Source organism: Capsicum annuum, chromosome 8, assembly GCF_002878395.1.
Source record: "Capsicum annuum cultivar UCD-10X-F1 chromosome 8, UCD10Xv1.1, whole genome shotgun sequence".
Taxonomy (NCBI): Eukaryota; Viridiplantae; Streptophyta; class Magnoliopsida; order Solanales; family Solanaceae; genus Capsicum; species Capsicum annuum.
The window spans coordinates 30,183,841-30,202,807 of NC_061118.1; the positions used below are offsets into that span (position 1 = coordinate 30,183,841).

At 35.5% G+C, this 18,967-nt stretch overlaps 1 protein-coding gene across 1 annotated transcript; it reads left to right on the top strand.

The window, feature by feature from the left end:
* The first annotated feature begins 11,866 nt into the window (after window positions 1–11,866).
* Window positions 11,867–18,394, top strand: LOC107879002 (ubiquitin-like). The gene is made up of 4 exons (XM_047395386.1): window positions 11,867–12,097; window positions 17,879–17,983; window positions 18,191–18,247; window positions 18,341–18,394. The coding sequence occupies exons 1-4, from the start codon at window positions 11,867–11,869 to the stop codon at window positions 18,392–18,394; spliced, it is 447 nt and encodes a 148-aa protein (XP_047251342.1).
* The last annotated feature ends 573 nt before the right edge of the window (window positions 18,395–18,967 follow it).

Sequence of the window (18,967 nt, forward strand, 5' to 3'; positions counted from 1 at the left end):
ATAGATATGAAAATCACACTGAATGAGGAAATTGTCTATAATATCTGAGAGTAATCTAAATAAAATATGTGAAACATCAAAATGAATAATTTGTATCAACACTAGTAGTCTGATAAGTCTCTACTACTAATAACTAGAGAGTTACTAGGACAAAACCCCAGCTAACTCGAACTATCTAAAAGAAAATACTAAAAACTCATAAACTAATAAACTGTAAAATCTGAACAGATAGAATAAGTCCCCGAACTATGAGGATTCACCAACTAGAATGTACATGGAGATGCTCAAACTACTCACGTTGTTGATACTGAGCAACTGTACCTACATTATGAGACAATGTAGCACATAGACGTATATGTGAATCAGTACTTTGAGATGAACTGAGTATATGGGGGTGATATGCATAAGTAAAACATTATCTCATAGTCATCATTTATAAAACAATGCATGTTAAATATAAATGACTCACATAAGCTCGCATGTCTGAAATACTAGAAATAATAGTCATGAATAACAAATCATACTTTGTGAATCTAGTGAGCCATAATATTTAGTTCTAAAAGTTGTACTCGTATTCTTCCTTTTTAAACCATTCTGTCTAAGTGTAGAAGGACTCACTACTTAATTCGAAATTTGAAAGCTGAAATCTGAAGTTACTATCTTTTTTGTAAGGTATAATCTGAGTAAAACTTATGAGCCTTTACACTTAGTTTCCTAAAAGCTTTTTCCACTCTAAAATCTGTAGTCTGTAAGCCTTACAACTTTACAGAAAATACTTTATCTGAAAATCTGTATGTCTTTTACTAGCAGGGATAAATACTTTAAAACTGTTCTGCAAGGAGGGTTCTCTTAACCGATATAAACCATGCGAGCTACATGGAGTCCAACGTATCATCCACCTGTGAAAGAAACCTCCCGTTGGGGAGAGGTGTCATACTCTTGCCAGGGAGTATAACCTTAGCTGAATTGAACACTATCTCAGCCCACTATGGGCTCTGAATCAGAATCCTATCGTGGCACGTAGTTCTAGGCCATGAGACCTTGGACTCATAACCATCTCGGTGCTAAATACTACTCCCTTTAATTTTCTACGCTCATCTTGTTAGAAATCCACTTTAAAACTCGCATAAGGGTTTATTATGAAACCAGTTATGTATTTATCTAAATAAATTTGTTAATGAAACTATTTTTCTTTCTATAATCTGTAGTAAATCTGTAAAGTAGATTCCGAAACTTATCTTAGGATCAAAAGATCAAAACTTTATAGATAATCATCTCATAGGATGCTTAAAGCAACATCATTCTCAAAATCTCAACATATAAACTTAGGGCTTAACAACCCATAAATCAAACTCATGTAAAAGCATCATAATAATCATGCTTGATAATGAAAATAATAAAAATTCATCTCAAAATCTGGAAATCACTGCAATAAGCGTGCAGATATGAAAATAGACATGCAATTCAACTTAAAATTCTCTTGTAATCTCATAATCTTGTAAATGGCAACACTGAGTATGAACCCTAATTTCAAATTCATGAAAAATCATAGAAAATCAAATAACTTTGTAATTTAAAATAAGTTTTGGGCACAAGGATGAAAGGAGTATCCTTGTTCATAACCCCACATACCTTAATTATTGCTTAGATGAAGAAACCTTGAATCTTGGATTTCTATTGAGTTCTTGATGATGGGTTTTTGATGTTCTTGCTTTTGAAACCCTCAATTTCGAGCTTTCTTGCAGAATCTATGGACGATTTTGATTCCTTGTAGAATAAGCTCTTGGTTTCTAGGGTTTTGCTTTTGAAGAGGATGATGAATAATGAGCATAATAAGCTTAGGAAATGATTAATCTTGTGTTTTTCCTAACTGCTTTTCTATACGTACCGGCACTACTACTGGAATCTCAGAGCCTGAATTGGTCACTTGATCTATTATCTCCCCCTTAGCTTTAAGCCATCATCATAAGTCTGTGAACATTTTACAACACTCTGAACTGAACTACAATCATAATCACATACTTACACTCTATTCGACACCTGCTTACCTTACTAAACACATCATCTGGTTCTATTTCTTCATAAACTACTAATACCACATCACCTAATTCACATTCTCACCTTCATACTTAGTATCAGATTAATAAACTTTAAGTGCTAGCTTACACTGTTCAAGCCTACTGATTTACTCTGGTACAACTATCCCCATGAATACATAATCTGTTCAACCTGGATAATGTTATTCCAACTCCACTACTGCTAAACTCCTGAGTTCATGCTTCTAACTCTAAGTCATATGCTATCTTAGAATTCTGAGGAGGGATCTGATGACGTATGAGTTCTCATGATCATGAATAAGAGTTGTAAAACTCTGGAACATAACTGAACTGATGGGATACTTTTGAGCTTGTGGGCAATCCCATACTAACTGTCTGCAGGGACTGTCTGAAAAGACCTATCTCTAGGACTTTGAGCTTCACGGCTTCTGTTACATTGAAAGTAAGCTGAAGTTGACATAAGTGAAGCATGAGGAGAATCAATATGATTTTCTTAGAGAACCTTTCTATAGCATGACCTGAGACATGAAAGAAGGGAAACTGTTCCTAAAATATCTCTTAGCCTCCTGTGCATAAGTGTGGTGCACAAAACACCCATGTACAAGACTCTACTAGATGCAGCTTTTCAGGCTTCCTAGGACACTATTGAACCTTAGGCTCTGCTACCAAGTTTTTAACACCCCAAATCTGGTACCCAAAATGCTACACAATGCCCATGACCCCGAAGGACCACAAGCTAACCCATTACTGATATCTGTAAACTGAGCACTAAATAATAGTAATAATATCATAAATGTGAAAACATGAACTGAAAGGCCATAAGGTTCAATACTAGTACATAACTGAAAAGTATGGTATAACAATACCAAAACAACTAAGATAACTGTCTAACATGCTATAGTCTGAAAGCCTCTAAACTTTTTGAATAAGGAGTTGATGGGACATATTCCCAACTAACTTCAACTACTAAAATAAACTGAAAATTGAAATATTAATGTGATCATCATGTCCTCGAAGGATGGGGACTCAGTGCTAAATCTGATCATTGAATTGGGATGCTACTGGTTCTCTGGAGTTTGTGCTTCTAAACCTATGGTATAAAATACAATAGCACAAATGCGACAGTACTTTAAATGTACTGGTATGCAAGTGAGGTAGGCTGAAGGCAATAGTTTCATATCCATGAACAATACTAACTGACTAAATAATATGAACGTGAGAATACACGCATGAATACGTAACTATAACTAAGATCGTGATAATGTTGACTCATGAATTCTGATAACGTGGGCTTACTGATATCTGAGTACTGATACTGGGATACTGAATATAAATGACTAAATCTACTGAATACTGAGAGACTGATGTTGTATCACTAATACATAAAAGATTGTTCGTGACAGTTCTGATTATGAAGAACTGATTTGATTGATTGTATCTGATAGTCCTATGTCTGAATACTGATAACATGAGTTTCATATAATTAATATACTATTAACTGAGTTCGTAATAACATGATTACTGAGTCTGAGTACTAATAACATTAGTGACTGTATCTGACAGTCCTGATACTGATGGAACTAGCTGAGTTCTGCACTGTACTGAGTTGATTGTATCTGACAGCCCTGAGTTCTATAGAACTATCTGAGTACTATTATTGAGATAGAGTGACTGTATCTGATAGTCCTGATTCTGTAGCTAAAACTGTGGGAAGTAGTTATCTAACCGAATGCCCCTGATACTCCATTATGGCTAAGTTGGGGTCCAATCTATAACCCCAATTAAAAGGGTGTCAATACCGCACCACTGGTAAGGACAAGCAGTAGGTGACCCTTATTTGATAGTGTCCCCTGTACGAGAATAGTGGGGCCCTTATCTGACAATACTTATCCACCTCATCAACCCTCATCAACAGTGTTGATGTCTCAACCTATGCTAGCTACATAGTTCTGAAATGCAAAGATGACTGCTAAGGATCACACCCTCATTTGATAGTGTGTGTCCCCATCCTTGGTTCACTAGGTGATAATTTTTAATCCCATCTGAATGGACACTAAACATGATTTACTGAACTAAACATGAGCTGAATTACTGAATTTCATTGACTAACGGAATACTACTGATATCTGACAACTGACTAAGTTCATAAGATCATGGAGATTTCCTGATTCATAAGACTGTCTGTAGTCTAAGGATCGTAGCTTGATTGAGAGTACCGTGAAAACATGACATGGCTCTAGGCGCACAGCTAATGTTTTGGGTACGAGTACCTCCAGGACTCGATGGAAGGAACCTGACAAAGCATAACTTACTTGAATATATAATTAACATCATAATCCATAATACATGTATAGAAGCATTTCATCAAAACATGTGATAGACATAACTTGTACATACATGGGGATTTCATGGTATTATTCTAGTTAGACACTTTTTCTTCATCTAGGCATTTAACCAAGTATATTGTAGGCATGGTACATGTAAACATCATTATACAATAATTAAACATCATGGTTCAATCCAAATTTTATTATTCAAGGGTTTAGTCATAGGTTTTCATGAATCTATATCTATAATAATTTAACCGACATAGAATTTATCACCCAACATAAAGTAGAATTCCCTTTCTCATTTATCAGCATGAACAAGAATAGTCCAATCATGAATCATAAAGAAAATCCATAACTTGAAGTTGGAAAAGGGATTCTTGGACTTCATGGACGAAAAAAGTCCTTGAATGAACACTATGCATACCTGGGATGTGATTTCTTGAGGATTGGCGGTGAAACCTTCTTGAATTTGAATCCCCAATAAAAACCCTAGCCTATTCTTGAGAGAAACTAGTATATTTTGGGTGAAGAATAACTAAATCACGTGTTATTGGGTATATATAGGGGTGGGAAATTGACCCTTTTAACCCTGGACGTGTCTTTAATTTCAGAGAAAATTTTTTGATTTTCATCCTTGGCGTGACGCGCCACTATCGCGCCAAGTCACTGGAAATTGATAAATGGGAAATTACACTGTGGCGCGACGTGAAGCTATCGCGTTACCACTTTGTCTGTGACCTGGAAGTTTAGTGTGATGCACCACTATCGTGAAGCAACACTAGAAATTGACAATTGCCATTTGACCTATCTCCGCGACGCGCTGAAGTCTTAGGTGATACACTGTCTCGCTAAAAAGTAACTAACTTTTCACCCGGGTGTTGGATTTGGACGAATTTTGTATCTATGGAAAGCTTATTCGATTCCCCACATGATAAAAAGTGAAAATCTTGAAAATACCATGTGTACAAAAGTGTATTCATATTTCAAAGAAGGTTTCTAACATTCTTGGGATACTTTTCAATCTAGAAAAAGTACAGGGTATTACATCGCCTATTGATAACGCTCAACTCACTCCCATGATTGAGGGGTGATGAGGTTGTTGTCAAGTAACCCAATTTGAATTAGGGTCAAATCTCAAGGAGTGAACTATAGACTTCAAACCCTATGGGAGCTCAAACTACTACGAGGTTACCCAGAATGCTAACAAAATGGACATGTAAAATAAAATGAGGGGATTTATTTGGAAACTTATTGTACAATCTTTAACAAATGATCAAGAAATGACACTTTCATTTTAAGCAACGCTGTTAGGGGAAATCTTGGGATTATGTCTACCTAAAGGTAAAAGAATAAGGGTTAGTGATGGTTTAGCATGAAATTTAGTTGTTAACTAAAGGATAGGCTAGGTCAAAGATCATTGTGGTTAATCTTTCGATAAAACCACAATGACTTCACCTGATAAAATATGAATAGAAGGGTCACGACTTAAAGAAAAGTCCAAAGGCTGAAAGAGGGTGGCCAGGGGTAACTCCTATGTATTGGTAGGCTTTTTAGGCTAAAGTGGGCTTCCAAAACTACAAGATGGCCTATGATTATTTTACCAACCAAGCACAATCAAAATTTAGCTTTGACATACTAGTGGGGCAAGTCCTAGATGGTACAAGTACACATGAGATGTAGATAATTAAGCTCACACACATTGCATGTGAATATTGTTAAGGATTTTCAATTGATCTGCCTACTTGTGACAAAGATGGATATTCATTATTTTTCTGAATTTAGTTTTTTTTTAAATTCATAGACAGAGGGAAAGTTTTCTCATGAGGTTTCTCACGTCCATGCCTTCGAATTTTGCAAAATTTTTGGATAGAGGGGGGCGTTTGCTTTTATATTCGCACCATGCATAATTTTCTAATCATGGAAGCAACCTAAGTTATAGTCTAACATTGCAAACTATCATACGGGATAACCACCTACATGGTTACTCAATTTCCACCAATGGGTATGAATGCGATTCCAAAACATCAATGCTAGAGGTACTCAGACTTCCCTTACATTTTTGGCCTCGATGCCACGGGTACTCAAATTTTTCTTGCATCTATGATAAGCCTTACCAAGCTTATCAATGTTGGCTTGCTCCTTTTAGTCCTCCTTGTACTTCTCATAATCGGTATATGACACGTAATAAAAATAAGTAGTGTAAGGCTCTCACGGTTCTTGGGGCAATTTAGACACAAACTCTTTGATGGTGGAAATATTTACTCCAATCTCCTCAAGAGGTCCCGTGGTGGATGACCTATGAGACTGGGTCTCACTGCATGCCAGGTTTTCCAAATCAACCATCCTTTTCTTGCTTTTGTCGGGTGCGCCCTCACCTCGAATCCTCAAGGGGTAGATAGGGGCACCACGGCACACCCATGTATTACTAGCATACTTTTTCACCCCCGCTCTTTTGCAAAGCTCTGTAATCAAGGAGGGGAATAATAGATATGTACCACCTTAGTTCTTGAAATGATATATTTCATTAACTATGAGTTGACCAAAATCTAGAGGGATACAGTCTAGAATGCACGCAACCATACTAGCACGTAATTCTTGGACTGCTGTCATGTGGGTGCAAGGAGAAACTTGGCTACAAATGATGTGAAACCATATCCAAGCATCAGAAGTGAAGTCGTTCATAGAAATATTAATTTTAGTTTTGGTCCACAAGACTTTTTTTCCGGGGCATAGTCGTTTTGATAACCAATTCCCTAATTTACACCCCTTCGCTTTGAATTCACCCATGTCTTCCTGCTTGAGCCCATAAACATCATTGATTTGTTTCATCCTAACTTTTATCGGCTTTCCATGAATCCTGACAGTCACATTGAGTGGGTCCAAAAAAGACACTCCACTGATGTTTACATAAAATTCACGGACCCATTATTCATTTGCAATACATGGATCCGGGAAGAAGCACTGTCACCCTAAGGCTTCAAGTTTGTCATGAAATGCTGGTAGTTTCTCCGGAATATTCTCCAAGCAAATTCCCCTCTTTGAAAGCAGCTTTTTCCTAAAGATCACTGTAGTAATGAGTGCGGCCCTCGAGAGCCATGAATTGAATGTGATCATACTTATCCATAAGGTCATCCTAAAAGCACTAAGCACACATTATATCTTTTGATGCCATTTTAATAATGCACATTATGCTATAGTGATCACTAAAGTTCATTGGACTAGGTGTTTGGTGTTGCTTGACTAGATATTAGAAGTGCACAATTTTTGGCATGGCAGGAAACTGTCCTCAGTTACCACGATCGCGAGTCAGGACCACATTTGCGTTACCACGATTATAGTCTATGACCTCAATCGTGCTGCCTGAGGCTGGTTCGATGTCAGCTCTGTATGTTCAGGTTTCTTCCAAATTTAAGCTACTATCATGTTTTACAATATAGATGCATATGAAGATCATTGGAACAATGCTAACAAGTATGTAAATGCCCTTTAGAAAGAAAATAATAACATTGAAAGTTCATTTGAGCATTTTATCAAACACTTGGTGTGCATATCTCATTTGTCTACCTTTTTAACACGTCATTGGGTACTTAAGATTTCCCCACTTGTGTGAACACATTAATCAAACAGTCAACATCACACCAATACTAAGTATGACAATATGGAAAGCATAACAATCAAAATTTTAGGCCCTTTCTTAATCATGCATTCTATGGCCTATTTTTAAAAGTAAAGGCATGGATTCATGTCACCTACCGGAGTTGTGATACAAAGGGATACAAGGATTCTATTTGATATCTCATAAACTTGGCCAGAAATTAGCCCAAATTAGATAGTACAATCTTGAAATGGGCTGTAAGGGAATGAGAGAAATAAGGGGTTAAATGACTGAAGTGGCCACAATTGCGGTAAAGGGACCACGATTGCAGACATATGCGTGACCACGATAGAGCTTGGTAACCACAATCACAATAACTGAGAGAAAGTCTGCTCCCCTATTTTCACATGTTAAGTTCTTAATGCAGATTTACACACTTTCCCATTTTTACGCTCATCCAATGCACTACATAGTGCCACAAATGCATGGTTTATTCATATGCAAAATATAAAATCTACCCTATAGAAACATAACAAAAATAATATGAGTCACTCTCGTGGAATTTGTGGGTTGCCTCCCACCTAGCGCCTTAGTTATCATCATAGCACACATGTTCCTTTCTTAATTCTCAAGGTGGGTCTTCAAACCTCTCCTCATTCACCTTCTCATTTTCCATATCCACCACCGGTACTACTAGATACTACATGGTTTGCTTCTTTGACTTACAAATTTTGAAAGAGACCTCATCCCCTTGCACTCTAAATTTTATCTCCCCCAGCTCTAGATCGATAATGGCTCTCTCGGTGGCCAAGAAAGAATGACCAATAATGATAGGCACCTCTTGGTCCAATTCATAATCCAATACCACAAAACCTACTGGGAGAATGAACTTGTTGACTTTCACAAGGACATCAAACAATATACCCATCGGCCTTTTTATAGACCGGTCCGCCATCAAGAGCCACATAGAGGTTGGCGTCGGGGTATCCAAACCAAGTTTATTGTATGACAAAAGGCATTAAGTTGATGCTTGTACCAAGGTCACATAGAGCTTTTGCAAATTCATTCCCAATTGTGCAAGGAATAGTGAACGCTCCAGGGTCATCTTTCTTTTTCACAACCTTACTATCTATGATAGTGCTACACCTATGAGTGACCTCAATAGTGTCTTCTTCAACAAGTTTCTTCTTCGATATCAACTTTTTCATCAACTTAGCGTATCTTTGGATCTCTTGGATTACCTCAAGTAATGGGATATTTATCGATAGGTTGCTAAGTTTGGCCATGAACTTCCTCATTTATCATTTTTAACTTTATATGCAAACTTTGAGGGAACGGGGGAGGAACTTGGATGGTTGGTCTTGCTTCAACTTGTGGCCTTTCAACTTTAACCACATCTTCATCACTTTCTTCAATCTCTTTCTCATCATTTTCTTCTATTCTTTGGGGCTTCACCTCCTTTGTTTTAGCCTTGGGCAAATTTTTGCTCAATTCTCCCCTAAAGGGTTCGTCAAGTGTTTTCCCACTCCTTATGACAATAGCTAAGACTTGCACGTCATTCTTTGGGTTAGAAATTGTGTCACTTGAAAGTCAACCTCTAGGCCTCGCATTTAATTGTATGGAGATTTGCCTGACTTGGGTCTCCAGTTGCTTAATAGAGGTAGAGTGAGACACCACTATTTAAGAGAGATGGGAAAAATCACCCTTTAATTCGTGGACCATTTTGTCCGTATCTTCCACCCTACTTAAGATCCTTGCCAGCACTTCCTCGGTCTAGAACTTTTTAGGGTCGATGACATTCGACTCTTTGGGCTTAGCCCTATCATGGGGTAGAACATAGCGGTCATAATTATATTTCCTATCTCTCCAATCTCTATCTTGGTCACGATCCATCCAACCTTGGTTCCCTCCTTGCCTTTGATAGGTGGGGCGGGAACCCTCCGAGTAGTTTTTCAAGTACCAGATTTATTCATCCAACTTCTTTGACTCTTCATCATATTCGTAAGACTTTAATGCTACGGCATTTACCGCTTTTGCAGGTGCACCCATAATATGCTTCGTCAAGAGCTCAAGTTGGGTCATCATTTTGGCCATGTTTTCCTTCTTCTATTCTTCTCTTTTTCTTTGTTCATTAGTCACCACAGAGGTAGTAGAAAGGATCTTGGAGCATCAGTATCATGGATGTGACAACCCTGTTTTGTTTTGACACTTCTTCTATCAATCAAAAGGCCACAAGAGGGTACAATTTTACTATAGAGTTGCCTGTCACATTATCCACCACCGTTTTGTTCAATGGATCAAGAGCTCTATAGAAAATCTCAAGGAGAATCTTATCCAGAACCTCATGATTTGGGTATTGGGCTAGCTTTCCATTAAACCTCTACCAAGCTTCAAACAACGATTCTCCATTATTTGCCGGAATTTCACAATCTCATCCTGCTTTTGAAGACCTTTTTATGGTAGGAAGTATCAATCAAAAAACATTGTAGTAAGCTTTTCCCATGATGTAATTGAGCTGGGTGGAAGTGACAGAAGCCATAAAACCACCTCACCTATTAGTGAGAACAGGAAAAGGTGAAGACGGATGGATTCTTGTGTAATATGTGTTATGTTAAATCGAGCACAAACTTCCACAAAGCTCTTCAAATTGACATTCGGGACCTCATATGTTTGACCCCTACACAACCCTTTCATTTGCAACATGTGATGCATAACGCTAGTCACATAAAATACTCCATTCCCATTGGTTGATGAGATGCGAATTGCACTTGTTTTTCCCGCTTTATTTAATTGGCCTTCATCATCAAGAGGGGCATCGAAGGGGACCATATTGCTTATGTTATCGGTCATTGCTCCGTTTACACTTTGATCACCTACAAAAGATTCAAAAACAACAAATAAAGTAAATTACACCACTCCAAGTATTCCCAAGTAAGAATGACACCACATAAGCGAAATCTATATTTCACTCCCTGGCACCGACGCCATTTTGATAATACTCAACTCACTCTCATAATTGAGGGATGAGGTGGTCATTGTCAAGTAACTCAATTTGAATTGGGTAAAATCTCAAGGAGCGAATTATAGACTTCAAACCCTATGGGTGCTCAAATTACTATGAGGTTACCTGGAATGCTAACAAAAATGACATGTAAAATAAAATAAGGGGATTTGTTTGGAAACTTGTTGTATAATCTTTAGCAAATGATCAAGAGATGACACTTTCATTTTAAGCAATAATGTTGGGGGAAATCTTGGGATTATATCTACCTAAAGGTAAAAATATACGGGTTAATGATTGTTTAGTATGCAATTTAGTTGTTAACTAAAGGATATGCAATTTTATTATTTTATGACAACAATTTATAAGTGTTGTCTTATAACTTTTATAAAATTTACATCAAAATATAATATTCCCTCCAATATTTTTTAACACTAAAATATTAAATTCCGTTTAATATATTTTATTCTCTCCAAATTTTAATTACCTAAAAAAATCATAAAATAAACTAATATTGAGCTAAAATTTGCACAACTAAGGTTTATTTAAATTCGTGCGTGTTTTAGTGTGGAATTGAAGCATCCATGTCGCACAGTATGAAATTTGCACAGCTAGGGTCCTATTTATATTCTTTCTCTGTATAATTCCTTTTCTCTCGCTGGTTCATACACTGTCAAGAGGCAAGCAAAATCAAATTCCATTCCTCCTCCGCCACATCATCCACCGATTTGCTGGCCGTACCCTCATTGATTACAATATCCAGAAGGAGTCCACTCTTCACTTGGTCCTCCATCTCCATGGTGATTTGCAGATTTTTGTCAAGACCCTCATAGGGAAGACGATCACCCTTGAGGTGGAGAGTTCAGACACTATTGGCAACGTTATGGCCAAGATCCAGGACAAGGAAGGGATTTTGACAGACCAGCAAAGATTGATCTTTGCGGGCAAACTGTTAGAAAATGGAAGAACTCTTGCTGACTATAATATTCAAAAAGAATCGACTCTTCATCTTGAGTTGAGGCTCAGGGGAGAAATGCAGATTTTCATGAAGACTCTTACCAGTAAGACCATTACTTTAGAGGTGGAAAACTCCGACACCATTAAGCGATCGAAGGTAAATTTTTCATCCTTTTCTCTCTTCTTCTCATTTGCCTTTATTTCTATATATTTTGATGCTCTGTTTCCCTTTTCTCCTTATAATTAGTGATTCATAACTTGAAAAAAATAGTATTAAGTGGTTTAATTCTACACTGTTACTATAAGAAGCTTAGGTAGTATCGTCGTGGTGTATTAGTGTGTAGATGAAGGGAAAAAACAATGAAAAAAATATTTTTTTAAAGAAAAAAGGTGCAACTGTAGTGTCATTTAGCTTGAAATGGGTGGGTACAGTTGAGAGTGCAAGTAAATATTAAGATTGAAGTACAATTTCGCTTTTTCTGTATTTTCTATATTGAGATTTATATACTACCTTTTATATATATATTGAGATGACATAACTTCAACTGTTCTAATGACAAAAAATAGAGAAAGTTCATAGGCCTTCTATTCAATATCTCCTCAAATGCTTATAAATAAGAATATATTTATTTATCAACAAGTTTCAATTTATTGATAAAAATCCTTCCTAGAGATTTTTTTAGACTTTGCTATAGGATAGTTAATCATGTCTTCTAATCAATTAAAGTCAATTCTTATTTGAGTGTTTTCCCTAATTAGGACTTGGTTCTAAGCCATTATGAGCAGTTACTTGTGGTTATCTATACATTATCACTTTATAAGAGTTAAACTCATTCCCAAAATAGCATTAACCATCAATTCATAAGAAGTAAGGCATCCCAGAAAACCTCAGTGTTCTTTTATTCCTCTAGATTATCAGCTATATATTAAGCAAATAATCGTAGTTTTACTGTTGTTTAATACAAGCTTGAAAAATGATTCAAAATCAGGATCTTCGGGAAGATACATGTGTTTGTTCCAAGTATTGAGGGTGCAAAAACAATTTTTACCGATGATTTTTCTCTTTTCAAAAAGGGTTACGTAAAGTCGATGGCAGAAGCTGTGGAAAAGAAAAGTTTTTTATGCATTCCTCAAGAAAGTCACAAAAGAATTAGGCACCTCCAATCTAATCCTATCTCTATGAATTCATTGTCAAAGTTTGTTGAGAGATTTGATAACATGCTATGTGAAAGATTGAAGAAAGTACAAAGGGAAGAGCTTCATTATTCTTGACTTTAATATAAAGGTAATTTGTCCATAATGGCTTTGGATCTATTACTCTATTCATAGAATCATACACTACCCGAACCGAAATCTCATGTAATAGGACCATTACTAGTGTAGTGCTAACACTGTTGATTTGATCATTATGAGTTTAACAAATATAGTCCCTACCTCTTGTCTGATTAATTGAAACAAGATTTAGTGCATTTACTTGGGCCTTTTGACAAAAAATTCAAGATAAATCGGACAAAAAAAAATGTGTGATTCTAATTATTACTAGACTCTACAAGCAAACTGTAGGGTGATTAACATTAAGTTGAAGCATATAATTACCAAAAGAAATGGTAGAAAAAGAATTCAAGTTATATAAACCGACACTATATAAAATTCTTTTTCATAATCAATGCAATATAACTAGTTAGCACAGGTTTTTACTTTTTTTTTCAAGTTATCATATCAAGTTTGCTATGAAATAGTACATATTATTTAGACCCCCTTGACCTGATAAAGTGAAAAACTAATTGATCGCCACAGTGTAGAACTTAAGGCAATCCGTGTGATGCAGTGTGTGTATTCTGACCTTGAGAAATTTGGCTGCAGATAACATTTGATGCAATGTGCGATATACTAATGATCATCAAAGATGTATCCTTGCTAAAAAAGTTGAAAGAGATTACACTGTTGTTTTTTATGCCATATTGTCCTGTCTAATCATGATTCCAGGAACTAGATATTATAAAGGCATCAAGTTAAGGTTGTCACCTAATGTAGTGCACACGATGGCTTGCAACATGTCTAATAAAATTTACCCACCAGGAGAACAAAATAGAACTTTACTTAATAGATCATTAGTTATCAAAAGGGAGTAGAAGATAAGTTAATTTACCCTATTAGATTATGCTCATCCTTAATTTACATCCAGCACATAGGAGTCTAATGAAAACTTTTAAGAAAAGCTAAAGAAGTAAAAGAACTAAAGAAAACCAAAACTTTGGATCAACAAGACCAGCTTTGTGAGCTTAATCGTCCAATTATTGTTTTATCATCGACTTTCGTAAGTACTTGACTAGAGTTTTTCTTTTGTTCATTGGATGTTTGCTGATCAAGGCCTACTTTATTACTTATTCTTTCAGTCTGTGAGCCTGGAGCATCAGGATTTCTTGAGACTTGTCAAAAAAGAGGTAACATATCATTGATTGAACTACCGTTGTGAAATATTTTATCATTCCTAATAAGAAATTTAAGCAAAAAGGAACTGCCTTCTTAGATTTCGTGCAATATATGTTATTTTAGTTCTTTCTTTTTTGTTTGTTGACTTTCTTGAAGAAGCTAAACTGAAAAACTTGTTTTCCAAAGTCAGATTATGTGCTTATCATTATTTAAACATGTGAATATCTTTGGATTACTTGTCTTTCCACTTGGAATGGGTTGTTGTAACGTCTACAAATTCAAAATTACTCAAGACTTTAGATCAATTTCCTTTTGAGAACTAAATCACAATTAGCTTATGGTAGCTGTAGTTTTGATGGGAATGGTATAAATTTCTCCTGATTTTCAATAGCTTAGTGATTCTGATGAGTTTTGGGAATGTTCCTCACTAGGATTTGAAATTGTTCCTCTAATATCTAATACCACGTACTTTATTATCTTATGTTTGTTTCAATATGTGCTAGTAGTATTTGTCGTTATTGATCATTAAGATTATATTGAGCATTTTGTTAAGAGTTCTTGTTATAATATTTGTTAATCACTACATATGTGAAGTTTAATTAGCACCTTTTGAGGTTATTATGTAGCACTATCGGTGATGGCACAATCTAAATTTGTTGCCTCTTGTTATTTTGATTTTTCAGTATCAACCATGTGATTATCTATCTATATTGATTTTTTATTTATTTTAATTAATCAATGTACCTTGTCTACGGGGAGCTATCTGTTTTAGGATTCTAACTAAGGTAGGTTATAGATTACCAAACTTAAAAAAGAGTAACAGGCATTAGAAAGATTTTGGATGATAGAATCTAATGGGTATGTGTTTAAAAAAATAGCGTATTAGAAAAGATTGCAATAGAATCTAATTGGGTATGTGTTCAAAAGAGTAGTAGGTATTAGACAGGTTTTGGAAAATAGAATCCAATTGGGTATGTGTTCAGGTACTCAACCTGCTTGTTTGCTGTTCTTTTAGATCTACTGCAGTATTTGTTCAAATTACTATTATTCAAAGATAAATGTAGTACCACAGTAATAAGGATACAGGATGATTGAGAGACTCTAAACTTTCATATGTTACACTTATTTATTCCTTGACTGCTTTCAATTATTTTTTTGTGCCTCTACTTATTTATTTGGAATTATTTATTTATCTCCTCTCTTACCTCTTTTTTCTCTTATTGTAGGAATCTTGCCTGAAGCTGAACACACGTAAAAACTTTTTGTTCAGGGTCTGAGAAAACAAACTTCTAAACAGGAAATTGAGCATATATGCTCCAAATATATGACTTTAACGAAGATCATATAGACTCTATCTGCTCTTTATTTTTCACTGTTACTCTTGTTCAATTTGAAGGAATCTCCATGTATCATGCTTTGATTCATGCATTTAGATATAATATGTATGGGCACAAACTCTAGCTTTTGTGCACTTTTAGTGGCTAGTGCTATAGGATGAAAAGCAATATGTATCAACTACTTTTGCAGTATTAACTACTTTACCACTATAAATATCGTATGAAGTGCAATTAAATCCTTGATCTAAATATGGTTTTGTTAGAAGGTATTTTCTAGATGTGGGATTATTGAAGAAGTATTCTATATTGCTGATGAACTAGAATAATTTCGTGGTATGTAACAGTCATTATCTTCTCTCTCATTTTTATTTTGACATCTAATTTGCAGGAGTATCTGTATTTGGCCATAGTTTGCTAAGATGCTCTCTTACTGAACCTAGTTTTAGACATATTTTCGTAGGGCCATGGCTACTTCTCTAGTTGCTACTAGTAGTCACCTGGTTGTACACCCTCCTTAATTTTACTAATCATTTACTTCTTGATATGTTCGAATAGTATGGTCATATTTTCTATATTTAGTACCATGCTTATTATTCATGCTACATATACATAAATATAATGTCAGCACACCTACTTATAGATTGTCTATGCATGCTTTATATTTCAACTTTTTTTTTCTTGATGTTGATATGATTTTTGCCTTGAAGGATGTGTTTTTATCAGATTTGCTTGTAGAGACATGGTAGTTGTCGCAATGAATGCACTACATAGAACCTATGTAAATGAAGTAAGTCCCTGAATTAATGTATATTTTTGATCGAATCGAAACTAAATCTTCTTTCTTCACACCTCCTGCAGATTCATGCACAACACCATCTACACACGCATTGGGGTCACATGGATTAGGATCAAGAAAATTAATACTTGAATCAATCCTTCCAAGATTATTACGTACAATTCCAGTGGTATTCATCTCGGCCATTTTTCAGCATCTTCATGTTGTTTCTGAACACTCATATCCACATCTTGAAAGGCGTGTGGATTTTTGGGTTTGAATATTTTTTGTTGGCGTTGCTGTTGATTCTTTTGTTGCTACTGATGATCTTTATTTTTTCTTTTTCATTGAGTCTACCACTGATTTTGCTCTTACACTTGGTCTTTTTTTTTCTCTTTCTTAACTTGTACTTGGTTGAGTCACTAGTTCCTGCTGTTTTGTGGTGGTGGTAATTCTTTGATGTTGTCATTATTGGGAACTCTTTCAGATTCAGCATTCTCTTATTGCTCTTTCCTTCTCTTAAATTCATCATCTCTTTTCGTAATTGTACAAGTCAAATGATTATGCCCTTGATACTTACAGTAAGAACAAAACTGAGGAACCCCTTCATAATGCACTTGCTGCCACAAATGTTTGCATGGTTTTTTGTTAAAGCATTCATCTGGTTGTTTGTTAAAGCATGTAGCTTTGGGGGTTTTTTTGGACTTCCTGGAATATGATTTGTTTAGTTAGTAATGTTTGATTTCATTGTATGATGTCTAGTATTTCAGAATTTGTCCTAGTAAATCGATAATTGTAGAAGACCAACTCCTTTGCATTTCACAGCTAATGTTTTTGACTGTCATTCCAGTAAAGTCAATCATGATAGTAATATTTGTCTCTTTTGCTGGTCCTAACTACAGTGTTTACCCCCATTATGTTTATCTTCTCTGAGGCAAAGATCTAGATTGCCTCATCTAACTCTGAGCTTCCCTTTCTCATTTATGATATCTTGGATGCATAATTTGTTCCTATGTAAATACTAATCGGAATATTTCCTAAGATTTTTTTTGTTATATAATAAGACAAAGTTACCAGTGGATGTGAAAAGGCTAATTAATAATTGCATGTCAGGTAGTAAAAATGGAAAGTCGAGTTTTGAATTTTGTGGGCTTTCAACTTACTGCTCCAACCATAAAAAAATTCCCGAGGTACCTGTAATTAGCAATATTTGCAAATTTTATCATGTAACTTGTGAGATTAGGCTCCTTCTTTGTGCCATTGTCTATTATTTTTAGAAGATTTTTTCAAGAAGCACAGGCTTCTTTGAGGTACATGAGATAAGCATTCTTCTTTTGGTTTGAGTCCTAGAAAATGAAATTAATATGAAAAAGTAATTTAATCCAACCTACAGGTTCCCTCTGTTGAACTAGAATTCATGGCAAACTATTTACCAGAGCTAACACTTGCTGAATATGATTTTCTTAAGTTTCTTCCATCTGTTACTGTTGTATTCGTTGTATTTCTTACCAAATAGACACTTGGTCAATCTAACCACCCATGGGTATGTAACTTTTTTGCTCCTTTATCCTGTCATCTTCTTTGCAATTGAATGCAACCACAAAATGACTCTAGAAATGGCTTGCAGAATCAAACTTTGGAGCACTACACCAGATATAAGGTGTTAGAGCTAAAAACTACAGTTCTTTTACTGCATGATTTACAGATGAACACCAGTGGAAGCACCCAAAATGCCATCCAAGAAAAGTATAGACAACTAAAGGTAAGAAACTGTATTGCAAATTTACATTAATCCCCATGTATCAGCTGTTTATCATTTTACTTGATATAATGAAGCTTTCGTTTGTATTGACAGTTCAAATTTGTGGCAACTTTATTATCTCCAAAACCAGTCCAGTCACTGTTCTAGGAAATACTAATTTTAAGTCCGATTGGTTGATTCATGTTTGGCAGATCCATTGTCGCTTTTACATGCGGAATGACATTAATTTTTAACCTACAATAATCCATCCTTCCTCAAAAGGGTCTTATTCTTTCATTCAACCCTCTTTCAAATTTTAACCACTATGTATTGTCCAATCATGTTCAGTCACTAACAGACAGAAGGTGATACAGAAACATGGAGATTTTGATAAAGCGGATGCCATAAGTTAAAGAAATGGCAATATGTAAGAAGTAACTTAACAACACCTGGTTAGCTACTTGCTATCGTGCATTTACAGCTGTTTGGAAACTCCTGTTGTTAAATGGTTCCAACTTTGCATTTCTATTCTTTAAGCTTAATAAATCATTTTCCATACTGAACTAAATACGAGCTATTAAAGTCTACCAAGCTTATATAACTTCCCATGCTTTCTCTTTTAGAAATTTATATTTGTTGAGATGGTGGATAGGTACTTAAGGGGTAATTTCAGGTTGGGGTGGGGTTAAATATTTACTAGCGGACGTTCTTTACACTCCAGCAAATTTACTATGGTGAAGT